Source organism: Xenopus tropicalis, chromosome 3 (genome assembly GCF_000004195.4).
Source record: "Xenopus tropicalis strain Nigerian chromosome 3, UCB_Xtro_10.0, whole genome shotgun sequence".
NCBI lineage: Eukaryota > Metazoa > Chordata > Amphibia > Anura > Pipidae > Xenopus > Xenopus tropicalis.
Window position 1 is genome coordinate 86,914,031 of NC_030679.2, and position 13,500 is coordinate 86,927,530.

Sequence of the window (13,500 nt, forward strand, 5' to 3'; positions counted from 1 at the left end):
TATCGGCTACACGTGCCTGCACCCGAGCGTATCCCATTCATTCGGGTGCAGGAACAAGTAGCAGGCGTAGGGCTGAATTTTCGGCAAGCGTTTTTCCACTTGCTGAAAAAATCAGCCCTACGCCTCGTGTGGCATCAGCCTAACCCTTGGCAATAGAAACTACCAGAACAATCTTAGCACCTCTGGACCTTTCTAGAACAACTGAAATCAAATGGAATAAAACCACTAAAAGCAATCAAAGAACAATAGTTGCAATGAAATCGGTAAGAGCCCTGGATCCACCAATGTCACTGCAAAAGCAACCTTTTTGGGGGCACTAAACACACAATAAAGAACAATGCAAAGATAAAACACCGTAAAATCCAATAAAACCACCTAAACCAACAGAAGAACAATAATTGCAATGAAATCGGTGGTCAGAGCCCTGGATCCACCAACGTCACTGCAAATTCAGCACCCAATAGCAATAAAAAAAGTTACAGTGCAATAGAATAATTCAAAAACAGAAATCAATTATGAAAATGCCAAAAAAACACTAAAATGCAACCAAATAAATCAGATAATTATAGAGCAAGATCAGAAATAAAGTTTTAGTAAAAAAAAAAGACTGCCAAAGAAAGCAAAGACAGAAAGAAAAGAAAAGAAAGAAAGAAAAAAAAAAAAAAAAAAAAAGTGTAAGTGTAAGTGTGTGTGTAAGTGTCTGTGTGTGCTTGGGAAAGTTGTAAATAAGTGTGTATGTGTACAAAAGTGTAATAATGACAAAGATAGAAGAAAAAATGCAAAAAAAAAAAAAAAAAATTTTTTAGACAGTTGAGATAGAAATAAGCAAAATAAACAGTGGTAGAGAGTTGTAGTTCAGCTTACCCAAGGCAGGCAGACGATCAGGGGCGATCAGGGGCGATCAATCCAGCAGGAAGGCAGCAGGGGAGCTCCATCTCGTCGGAAGTGCGCAGCAGGAGTGAGGGAGCCGACAGTAGGCGGCGCTATTTAAAGGGACAGCAGTGGACACGTCATCAACGCGTGTCCACTGCTGTCATTGGCTGGCGACGCGATCGGTGCGGCTGGGGGACCCGGATCGGTGAGTATGTTCTTCATTGCTCGTTGCCTAGGGGGATCTGAGGGGTTTACAAGCGCTGCGCTGCTTTAAAAGCGAGCGCAGCGCTTGTAAATCCGACAGTGCCATTGGACGTAGATTCTACGTCCCATGGCACTTTGGTCCCTTGGTACCTGGGACGTAGAATCTACGTCCCTTGGCACTTAAAGGGTTAAAAAAAAATAGGCTATTTACCTTAATACTGACTAGTAGGAATGTAATAGATAGCCCTATTCTCCTAAGCAACTTTTCAAATAGATCTTTTGATGTATATGGACACTAAGGGGCAGATTTATCAAAACACGAGTTCGAATCCTGAATGGGAAAAATTCGGATTGGAAGTCAATGGAAGCTGTAACCATCTGTATTTAATAAGATGTTTTTTGTTTTTTTATCATTTGGAAGCACATGAAATTCTTATGAAGAAATCCAAGGTGTTCATATATTTATTTAGATTTATTGCAGGATTTTTCATTCTTGCTTTTAATATAACAGGGTAACAGTCTTTTGTAACAGTTTTAGTGAAAATTAGTTTTTTGTGATTTCAAAAACCACTAAAATCAGACTGTATAGAACAGTATATTGCTGTTGCATTAAGTTAAAAAAGGAAATTGCCTAAGTTTTTAAAACATTGGCAGCTACAACACAGGCAATTTAGTGTACAATTTACAAGTGTACTTCTCTAAAAGGATACAGTTATTACACATTTACTTTACATTTTCTCATATTTTATATTATATATACATTTTAAGGGAACCATTGCTATTAAAAAAAACAACCCACTAAACTGTAGTGAATCCTTTATTATTTAACAAAATTTGGTTTACCATTTTTCGATCATTAGAGACATAATTGGTATATGACTTGTTTTACCCTATAACCTATTTTCATGCAAGGGGTGTGAAATGATGATTGGATGAAACAAAGAAAAACAGATAAGAATTTATTTAAATAAGGAGGATAGTTACACTGAGTTTTACTCCATTTTTAAAATTGGGGAAACATGTTTTTACACCGTTTTTAATGTTGTTTAAAAGACAAATTCACGAAAGTGTCTGTAAACTTTCTTTTACCAAAAATTGCTAAGTGGTGGTTGAGTTGGAATTTATGCAGATCTGTTTGTAAATAGAAAGTATTTTACTCCAGTTTTACCACCACTTTTACTCCAAAAACAGCTATTTCCAATTTTGTGAATTCCCACCATGACTATTTTGTTCTTGCAGATGCTTATATGTTCAACAACTTATTTGTGGGTTAGTCTATAAAAGTCACTATTCAAGGCTCACTACCATTATAGGGTTATTGCTATCACAGGTCTGATAAATCTTCGTGCTGGTACAATACAATCATAATATAAAACAGAACGTCTAGATATAATCATTCTTTGGCGATAGTGATCATTTAACGGAGCATCATTTTACTCTCCCTAAGCTAAGTTGTTTTTTTTTTATTGTTTAACATTTACAAATAACAGCAGAAGTACAATTGTTTATTTTATATTTTGTGTGACACTGGCTCTGAATAGGTATTACTAGAATTCTTATTATAAAACAAACTGGGACTGGTGGGGTTTTGCCAGAAAACAAAAAGTCACAAGTTTCAGTAAATTTCTGCACAAAAAGTAACTTTCCTCAAAACTGTACTACATATAGGGCAATCATATAATGGTTTTGAGCAATACTATGCAGTTGAGTCCTATGGCATAGATGTAGCCAACCAGGGGATTACTACATTACTCATCATAATCATCCTAGTCCTTTTAACTAGGATAATGATTAACCATGATACATATAAAAGCATTTACTACACCAAGTATAAATGTAAACAAATACAAAGGCTATTTACCTCTCCTCAGGTAAATCACAAGGGGGGTTGTTTGGCTTTAGCTGAATCCATTCCCTGGTTGAAAGATCAAGTCGGTGTAGATCTGTACTGTATATGTAACCAGTGGTTCCTCCAAATACATACAGAAAGCCATGTATAATTGCCATTGCCTGAAATGAGAAGTAATGGGGCTTCAAAATCTCAATGCAATTAATGATGCTCTATGTTAACACTTAAGACATGCCAATAGTTTCCATGTTTGGTCTAGAACAGTAATTCCAAAACCTGCTCCTTATTTTATTTCCACCTACAGAAAAAAAACAGATGTCCCATACCTGCCCATAAATGCGGTTGGGTTTCTTGCCTCTGCAGTTTAGCTTTGACCACCTTTTGTACTTCACATTGCAGACGTAAACATCATTACCATTGCTTTCGCCAAATGGGATTCCAGTACCTCCAAACACCAAAAGATTGTGACCATGTAAAACCACTAAACAAAAAGAAAAAGAAGGCAATAGGTTGGAAACTGATATCAGTTTGCTAAGACCAACTTATTGGATTTAATTCTGAGTGGTCCGCTGACATCAAGACATTTAAGACAAGAGCTGCATACACATAAGAGCAATATTGTAAAAGAAAACTATACCCCTAGAATGAACATTTAACCAACAGATTATATATAAAAGATTGAATATTAGGATATAAATTATTATCCAGTGGCAAACTATCCAATTGATGATAGGCATCATACAATATCAATTAAAATGGACATGGTCAGAATTACCTTTAGATTGACACACCCATGGCTTAATGTTTAGTCCCAAAAGCACTGGGTCGGTCAGCCACACTGGGCAAAATCCTTCTATATGCTGAGGTATATAAATGTAAACAGTCTAAGGCCTACATAAGCCCCAGTCCATCATGACTGTCAGATATGACATTCCTAGATATGCATAATTAATAATGTCAGGGGTTGATTATAATACTGGGACATTCCAAGTATTACTAATTTGACTTCAGAGTTTGATACCCTTTATAAAATCCATTTGTCTGTGACCTTGAAATTTTAAATGGTCATGGAGCATGATTTCTTATATACTACTGAAAAATATGCACTTAGAACTACTTAGAAAATAAACCAAGGACCTTCCATGCTTCAACCAAGCTTCCTTTCATTGGCTAAGGAAAATAGTTTAACACTTTTTGGGCACAGCAGTGTATTATTAAATTGGTTATCAGGGGAGTGATTATGGTTTACAGCACATGCAATTCCAGAGCAATCCCTGCCTGATAGGACCAGTGTCTGTACCTATTAATGGAAAGCAGGGCTGTGGCAAAAAATAAGATGGATTTAAAACACAGAAACCTCAAAATTTCTAACCCCTTTTTTTTTTTTTTTTTTAATTTCAGCTTTATTTATGAAAGAATTTATCAAAAGATATTTCACAATACGTCAATTTGTAACAGCAACACACTTTGAATCATATCAACATGGTGTAGATAAACATATGTTGAACTTTGATTAGGTAAACAGAAAAGGGAGAAAGAGAAGGAGGGAATAAAACAAAGAAAAAATAAGGAACAATAAACTTATGGCTATTATCATGTAATCACACCATATTGTTTGTTTGTTTTTGTTCAGAGGTAAGGTGGCCATACACGCACCGATATTATCGTACGAAACCTCGTTTCGTACGATAATCGGTGCGTGTATGGCATGTCAGCGAGCCGACCGATATCGCAGGAAGCTGCTGATATCGGTCGACTCGCCGATCGGCCAGGTTAGAAAATTTTGATCGGGCGCCATAGAAGGCGCCTGACCAAAATTCTCCCTTCAGAGCTGAATCGGCAGAAGGAGGTAGAAATCCTATTGTTTCTACCTCCTTACCTGCCGATTCAGCCCTGAATGGTGTGTGGCGGATCTGACGATGTTTCATGCGACCGACGGTCGTACGAAACATCGTGAGATCGCCACGTGTATGGCCAGCTTTAGTTGTATAGCTCTTTAAAACTGTACCAAGTATCCCAAATTATATGGTACTGGTCCAAGTGGTTTTCTTTTTCTGCTGCAACCCGTTTATGGTCTCTCTGCCGTTAATTTGAGTTATACATTCCTGTTATGTTGGTTGTATGGAGGACTTCCAGTATCTGGCAATTAATGTAATAGCCGAGTTCAGAATGTGAAATAGTAGTTTCTTGGTAGGTTTAGTATAATTCGTTGGGTATATTTGTAAGAGCTAGCACAAAACAGCATGCACTTTATTAAAGATAAAAACCTAACGTGTTTCATGTGACTACACACGTATTCATAGGTCTTCCCATGCTGTGAGTCTGGGGCATGGCACCCAGGCCACCAAAAGGAAGCGGTGAGTGAACATCCTGCATTTTGAATTTACATATGAGCATATACTCCCCAGTGCGAAGAGAGAAAAAAGTTGTAAGTGAAAGGTTCGGGGCATAAACACCCAAACCTATTATTCAATTGGGTAAGCGTGAGCACTAATTGAAATATAAATCAGTTTCTTATCTGTAGTGGGAAGGACTGTGAGCCCCCGAACAAACAAATACCGTGTTTCCCCGAAAATAAGACACTGTCTTATATTTTTTTAAGCTCCAAAATATGCACTAGGACTTATTTTCAGGGGATGTCTTATTTTTCCATGAATAAGAATACAGTACACATTTATTCCATCATTTGGGTGGGTGTCTTATTTTCGGGGGGTGCCTTATTTTCCGAGGGGGTGAAAAATCGGGGGGGGTGCCTTACTTTCGGAGGATGTCCTATTTTCGGGAAAACAGGGTAGTACAGGGACTATATTTGTAAGAGAGCTATTTCTGGATTTTTGGGTAATTGCTGTTGTTGTAGTTGTGATAGCATTTGAAAGATATCTTGCCAAAATGGGGCAATTAAGAATTTCCAAACCTTCTTGATGTTAAAAATGGAACAAACACAGCAAAAGCATAACATTTTTGTATTTCAGAATGAAAAATTTTGGAGGGAAAAACATAAAGCCAGATAACAGATTCTTGTATTTAGCAATTAACCTTAGAACTTACATGACATAGATGCCAACTCCCTTGGCATGTGACCATCTGTGCCCATCTGATGCCACATGCCTGTAGCAAAATGATATCGCCAGAGTTCTCTAAATAGAGGGTAGTCTTCATTTTCTGGCCCTCCAGACTCATCATAGTCTGGGTTGTAACCTCCAAACACGTAAAGATTAGTATTATCTGCCACACATCGGTGACCGCTCCTTGCTGGGGGAGATCTCCGTCCTAAGGGGGAAAAAAACATTACACTTCCTACAACATAAACTGTATTCTGTATTCTGTACACCAGCCGAAGAGAAAATAAAAGGTCAAAATTGTAACAATTACAATAAAATGAAGCATTTAAATACGTGATCTACATGATCACAAACTATAAATTTGATGACAATAAATGGTAGTTTAACAAGAAACAGTAGCAATGACTGCAAGAGAAATGTTTGCTTTTACTATAACAAAGAAATTCCTTATCTGATTAAAATATGCTTACAAAATTTAAAGAACTACTCTACAGAAATCCATAGGACTGTATCAGTATTACTAAAGTTAAGTCATCAACATCTCTCTGACGAAATGTACCCTGAAGCTGTCTGCAGTCCAGCGGTCCAGTCCAGAAAGATGATGATGCATCAACTCTTTAATAATCCTGTTACATGCCTATGGATCTTGATAGAAACATGTCAGTATCTCTAACACCTGCTTTTTTGTATTTTACAAATACCCCAAATGTCAACAGTAATCCTGAGTAGAATTTGTCTTTTCAGCCCATAGGTCAATTGATCAAATACTGTGCAGATCACTTTATGTATGGCTGCCTTAAGGGGAGATTATGAACATTTTTATTGTATTCGAGTTTGAACAGATGTGGATATCCTGCAACCTTTTAGTCATGTAAACTACAATTATTACCATCAAAAGTCTATTGGCACACATGGACAACCAAATATTTCTCCTCAATAAAAATAGTGCCCAATTGCTAACTGCCTCCAATTGCTTTAAACTTGGAGAATATTAGTGTTGACATTTCATGTGATACTCATGAAAACAGGCACATGAAATGTTATAGGGAAAAATATACAGTCTGCCTTCTAATGCATATGAAACGGCTTCAAACCAATGACTAAAACTGGTACCCAAGTAGTCCTGTTACAGATTATACATCACTTATGGCGCATGAAAACACTAGGATTGCTGTATTATATTGCAATATTCTTTTCTTTTTTATGATATATTAATCATATATTTCAGAGACAATAGATCTGTAAATGAAAGGTTTACATATCTGATTACTCATTGTCATAAAGAGTCACCCACTGTGTGATATTAACAAACTGCTTATGCCTGTGCAAGGACCCGCTAAGTCATGGCATCTGCTTGGTTATGATGGTGCAAGCATTCTTCTGCCTTATACAGAAGAGATCCTCTTGCAGGTATAAACAAAGTACTGAGCTGCAGGATTTTTTTTTCTACACCATTAAAACAAGTAAGACAGACCGTGAAGAAAAAAAAAAAAACATTTTGTCACAAACACAAACAAAATGTTTAAAACCAGTTTTTTAATATAATGGAATGTGGAAACTCTAATTTACTTCATAAAAAGGAATAACTACTGTGTGTGCACTTTTGCAATATTTAGTTTTCTTGATATCAGTTTTTATGCTGGCGATATCATGAAATGTAACAAAGACCCCCTGCTGTTCAGCCCTGGTTGGCCAGAGAGATCAGACAGCAGGAAAAGTCTCAAAGTTTATCTGCACAATGCCAGACAAGCGTCAAGAGATGCTTCCGGCTTCAGGGAAACAAGCAAAAACAACAAGTGGTCTTGAAAACAGTGAGCAATTTTACATTAAGTTTTAATTTAGGCTATATATTCCCTTTAAAACTGAAAGATTCCTCTTGTATATTTCCTGGTATACTGGGCCTGCCTGCCTTCTTCTAGTCATGATTCTAGCTCACGCCTCACCCATAAATTGCATAGATCTGAAACTTTTTTTTTTTACTCTCATATCATAATACTATACTAGTTAAATTCATTTCTGCTCTCTTTAAAGTTTATAACGTTTATATCTGAAAATCAGATGTTTTATGCAGTAGAAAATAACTATTAAATGCCTCCCTGATATTAATATAATGTGCACAGACTTCTTAATCTGAAAACGTTAGTGTATACTATTGCACAATTGGATTACATATAAGCAATTATGAAGCTAATGCCAAAGTTTGTAGTTATCACCCCACCCCTATTTACAAAAATATTTTGGTTGAGCCAAACCCAATCCTGCAAAACACACCAGCCACCAAACCATGTTTCTAAAAGGCAATATTTTATATTTTGATGTTGAACATAAATTCTAATTGTGTATTTCAACTCATAATATAACAAGTTTCAGGATTCAGATTTTTTTTTTTTTTTAAATAGCCATTTAGAATTCTGTTCAAACTTCTTAGGAAACCCTTAGTGATTTTAATCCCCTACCTCAGACAAAAAAGGGTGACTTACAAATTACTACCCCCAATGGTTAAGCTTTTCCTTGTCCTTCATATTGATCAGGGAACTTATATATAAAATCACTAAGGGTTTCCTAAGAAGTTTGCACCTTAGTGCTTAAGTTTTTGTTTTCCTTTAAAATACAGTTGTGCCTATAAATATTGGCACCATAACATTTTTTTCCAGGCAATTTAAGACTAATCTCCCCGCAATGCCATCCCACCAGCTAGAATGTAAATCACCAGTGGCGATGGCAACTTCGGCAAATCTGCGGGGCAGCGTATGCCATCCAACCGGCGATTTACATTCTAGCCAGTGAGATGGCATTGCACGGAGATTAGTCGCCCACGACAACGAAAATTTGTCGCGACTAATCTCCCCGTGTGTCACTGCCCTTAGTCTCCAAAGGCTTAAAATGTTCCTGTGGCAACCCTATGAAATATTATCAGAAAGTGTAAGCCAGTCTTTCTGAACATGAACGCAAGATAAAAGAAATGTATCAGAGTTTCAGAGTGGGATTGTGGCAAGAAAAACTCAATCCGCCTTCAGACACAACAGATTCAACTTGCAACATCCCTTGCCAACTCAATGATAGGGGGGATCTATGGTGGGAGTAATAGAAAATCCCATGACTAACAAAGAACCACAAGAAAGCCTGAGCTCACACCTGAAGCTTTCTGTGGGTAGATGAGACATAATTAGAGCTTTCTTGGCAAATACATAATCTTCGCTTACAGTGAGGAGGGGAGGGGGGGGATGAAGCCTTCAAAGAACCACAAAAGCCACAATCCCAACAAAAATATGAAAAATTTGTGTCTGCCTTGAATAAAAGGTTAACCAAGACATTTTGCAGCTTAATATTGAACCTAGTGTCAGAAAGCAGGGTCTCCATCTCAGGCCATGGGTCTTCCATTAGGACAATGCCCAAAGCACCCAGGAATAGTTAAAGACAGGGAACCACCTCCACAAGCAATATTTTACCGATCCGTACCTCTGACTAGCCCTTGCTTTATTAGGAGTCTTTTGCTAAAAAGTCCCCACCACATCACTATTTGCAGCAATCATCTTTGATCCGTCAACTTCACAAAGATAGTCAACAGTCTCTTTAGCACATGCTATTTGTTACCCCTTTCCAAGACTATGTCTAAGCAATCACCTATAATTGGCTTCTGCATTTATTAAATTGGTCAAATAAAGATCCAAAATAACCAAGCATTGCAGCAAAGCAAACAGGTTTTCGGTCAGAAGGAAGGGAGTGTGACTTTGAAACAGTGACACTTTGCATTCTATTAGGCAAACTTCCAAAAAAAAAAAAAAAAAGATTGCATAACCAGATCTGATCTGAGAAGAAGAGAAGACAGCAGTTCTTCTCAAGCAACATCTATGTGAACTCCCTGATCCAACCTACATCTATAGCAGCCATTATTTTCCAAGCTTGCTGGCCATAGGCTTCCTTATCACTTCCCACAAATTAAAGATCTGGGCAAGTATAATCAGGCAGAGTTAAACTTGACCTGAATCTGCTTTGATACCAGCTTGGACCAACTCCCAAATCCAAACAGCTTTTTCCCCAACCAGATACATATTATAAACTGGAAGAATGGTGTCATCACAAAAATACAAGTTGTCATATGGGGAGGTGAAGAATTGTATTTTGAGAGCCACACCCACAATACAGTCATATGTATTTACCCAACAGTTAACTCCCTCCCCCCCAATACCTGTAATTTACACAGGTATAGTACACATATGGCAACGTGACAATCCTGACCAATATCCATTTGATCACAGAACTGCATAACTGACCCCCATTCTATTCCAGAATAGTGGATGTTTCCAATTACCAGTGTGGAGCACTATCAAATGCAGATTACACTTTTCTTTTGTATATTCTTTATCGATTACACATTTTTAAATAAGAGTTCTACAAACACAAATACTAGCACTACACACAATACCAATGGTTGCTAATCAGGCTAAATAAAGTAAACTGTATGGCCAAATATATGTGCAGGTTGCCACAAAGGCAACACAGAAATGAACTTTGTCCCTCTTATTCGGAAGTCCAAGTGCTGCATCTTTCATTTTAATGTTTTTTTTGTACAATAGTCTGTATAGGATGTTCCTCATATGTGTTTGTTCGAAAACCACTGATTCAGAGAGAAAAGGCAAAGTATTGGCAAAAGAAAAAGTGTAAAGGAGCATTGCAAATAATAACTGGCAGGTTATCCCTTTGGCAAACATTCTCAGTCACGTATTGGTAAACAAACTGAAAAGCTACTTAAAATAGCAGCATCTATAATATACTAAATGAATTGCTTGAGGTTGTTCACATAGCACACGTTGCTAACACCACAAAATGGTATGCAACTAGCTTGACTGGTTGGATCTGATAAAAGCCACAGCAAACATCAATCACAAACTTCATCCAATAAATTACATTTTAAAATGAAGTTGGGAGAAAAATCACCTGGCCTTATTTGCAAGATAAACATCCTTGTACAACATATTTTAAGACAATGTGCACACCTCAACTGTTTTGCAGACTTGGTCACTTGTAATGTTGAACTTTACTTCATTCCATGTATAAAAGTACTTTTATAACTTAAAGAACCACTTTACATACTTTCCTGCCAAATTGTCCATATATTGGGCAAATATGGGAAATAACTGGAAATTTTGGAAGGATGGTCTTTAACACAGAAAATAAATGGGGAGGAGCTTACCATAAGTTGGTGTGATTTTGGATGGACAGAAATTTTCTTAAAAATGTCCACATTTTTAGTTTTCAGATATTTTAAACTTTGTAAGCTATATAAGTAGTAGGATACTTAAGGATGCTACACGAACAGCTGCTAAGGCTAGCATTTTAACCTTTTAGAGGTACAGTAAGTAAACACAATCTGCATGAAAAGACTGGAATAGGGAAAAACTGACTGGTAATCATCACCCACCTTCTCTTAAAAACCTGCTAGGAATCCTGAGGCTGGGACAGGAGTGAGTGAAGAGTCGCCTAACTGGAAACCAGCGTACCTTCTTCTTAGAGCCTGTTACCACAATTACCGGCAATGAGTCAGACATGCACAAACAAGGTATTGACAGCAACATGAGCAGCATTAAAAAAAAACTGGTCAAGAAGACATCTTCAGCATTCAGTTAAGATGTAGCAGGACTATGAATTATAGCCATCAAATGTGCCCCCAAACACCAGTACCATTTGAATATTTGTGTGTGTATTTATTCTGCTTTGGACAAAGTGGTATGAAGGGTTCAATAAGCTGTTAGGGCAATGTAATTAAAGAAATTAAAGACCAAAATGTGACTGTCTGTCTGGGTAAAAGAACAGTTATGCTTGTATATATCTTGATTCTAAAATTCAAATACAACATAAGATAATCTTAAAGTAGAGTTTCAACAGCAGATAGCAGCCAACAGCCACTGCTGCTCATTGGAAAACAAGCATGGTTTATTTAGGGCATGGTGAAAATGTCTTCCAAATGACCACTTTTAATGCACAGAGAATCATTAGTTGTGTATTTATATAACTCCATATAAGCACCATGACTCTTCATGAATATGTAGTCTTTGAACGAACTGCATGCATAATTAAAAGGGAAATTACACAATTTTCTTCAAAATATTAGATTGTAGAGATATCCATAGTGTCCAGGAGTTGTATAAACATCATCTAGCAAGCACAAAGAAATGGATCACAGCACACATGGGTTATTCCTGAGAAATGTGATGTCTAGTGACACTTAACGTAACCAGGGGTCAGATGAAATAAACGCCAGACTCTTCTGGGCTGTCACACACAGAGGTCAAGGTATTTTATAAAAATGTTTAATAAATGCATTTTCCACATTTTGCACCCACATTAAAAATATCTTCTGATGTACAAACAGGCAAAATTCAGTCCAGGAGAAGAACATGGAGCTTCATAGTTACTATATTCATGTCTACTCCATATACAAAATCTAGGGTGAAAGGGAAAAAGTAACCACTGCCTAATGGAATGGGAAGTGGGGAAGGATGTAATGTTGAAGCTAGGTTTGTTCAGGCATATTTCCTTATCTAGGTAATCCATTATTTCTTCAAACTCTATGTAAAATTTCACCTTCACACACTTTTTGACGACTGTACAATTATTTGCAAGTGGTTGCTTTAGTCAGTTAATCTTTGTTCCACCAAACCAGCCAAAATGAAAAAAAACTGGCAAAAAGATTACCAGATCCTTTACAGAATAAGAATACGTGGAAGGTCTGAATATACAGTACAAAGCTAATTATCTCTATTTAAACAAACTCACCTGACTCAAGGGCTAATACATCAGCAGAAATAAGCCAATCCACTGCCTTCTAAACCTTTTATGCGTATGTGCCAACAGGCAAGAGATTAGCCTCAACACTTCATTAAAATGCATTTTCAACATAAACCCTGTTTATGGAATATTATATATATATATATATATGGGTTATGATAAAGCCAAGTGAATAATGCCCCTTTAAGCTTGTCCCTGCCAACAAATCCATATCACATCATAGTAACAGTTATGTAGATTTTATGCTTCTCAGTTATATTTAATCCAAAGGGAAAAGTTGCTAGGGTTCCCAAACCATATATGCATTTACATACCTGGAATTGATTTTTAAACCTACAGACACCGACAAATGGTGTATCATGGTGGTTTAAGACAGGAATGAACACATTAATGCAATATAATATCAGCTATGGACCCATTTTCCGAGAAGCAAGAAACTGGCTTTGGACTCTGGACATGGGTGCTAGGTGAGCCAGGGTTGGAATACAATTACTGCTTCATAGTCTTTGGTTCCACTCATGGTTGCATGGCTCCTGCATTATTATTTACAATATGATTGTAACATTTGTATCAATGGCATGTACTTATATGCTTTAAAAGATCTGCACTGGGGCAGATGAGTACATATTTACTATTTAGTGACCCTGGTGTGCATCCTTCACCTCTTCCCTACAATGCAATATATGGCCTGTACCTAGGTACAAATTTGTGTACATTTCAGTA

The 13,500-nt window shown here is 37.0% G+C and overlaps 1 protein-coding gene across 1 annotated transcript in view; it reads right to left on the bottom strand.

The window, feature by feature from the left end:
- The window catches only part of klhdc10 (kelch domain containing 10), a gene marked incomplete at its 5' end in the record, with an annotated part of 36,722 nt that overhangs the window by 11,826 nt on the left and 11,396 nt on the right, over positions 1 to 13,500 (bottom strand). The window contains 4 exon segments of the mRNA NM_001016816.2: positions 2,939 to 3,087; positions 3,253 to 3,407; positions 5,975 to 6,196; positions 11,411 to 11,503. Of these exon segments, the coding sequence (NP_001016816.1) occupies positions 2,939 to 3,087; positions 3,253 to 3,407; positions 5,975 to 6,196; positions 11,411 to 11,503 (619 nt within the window).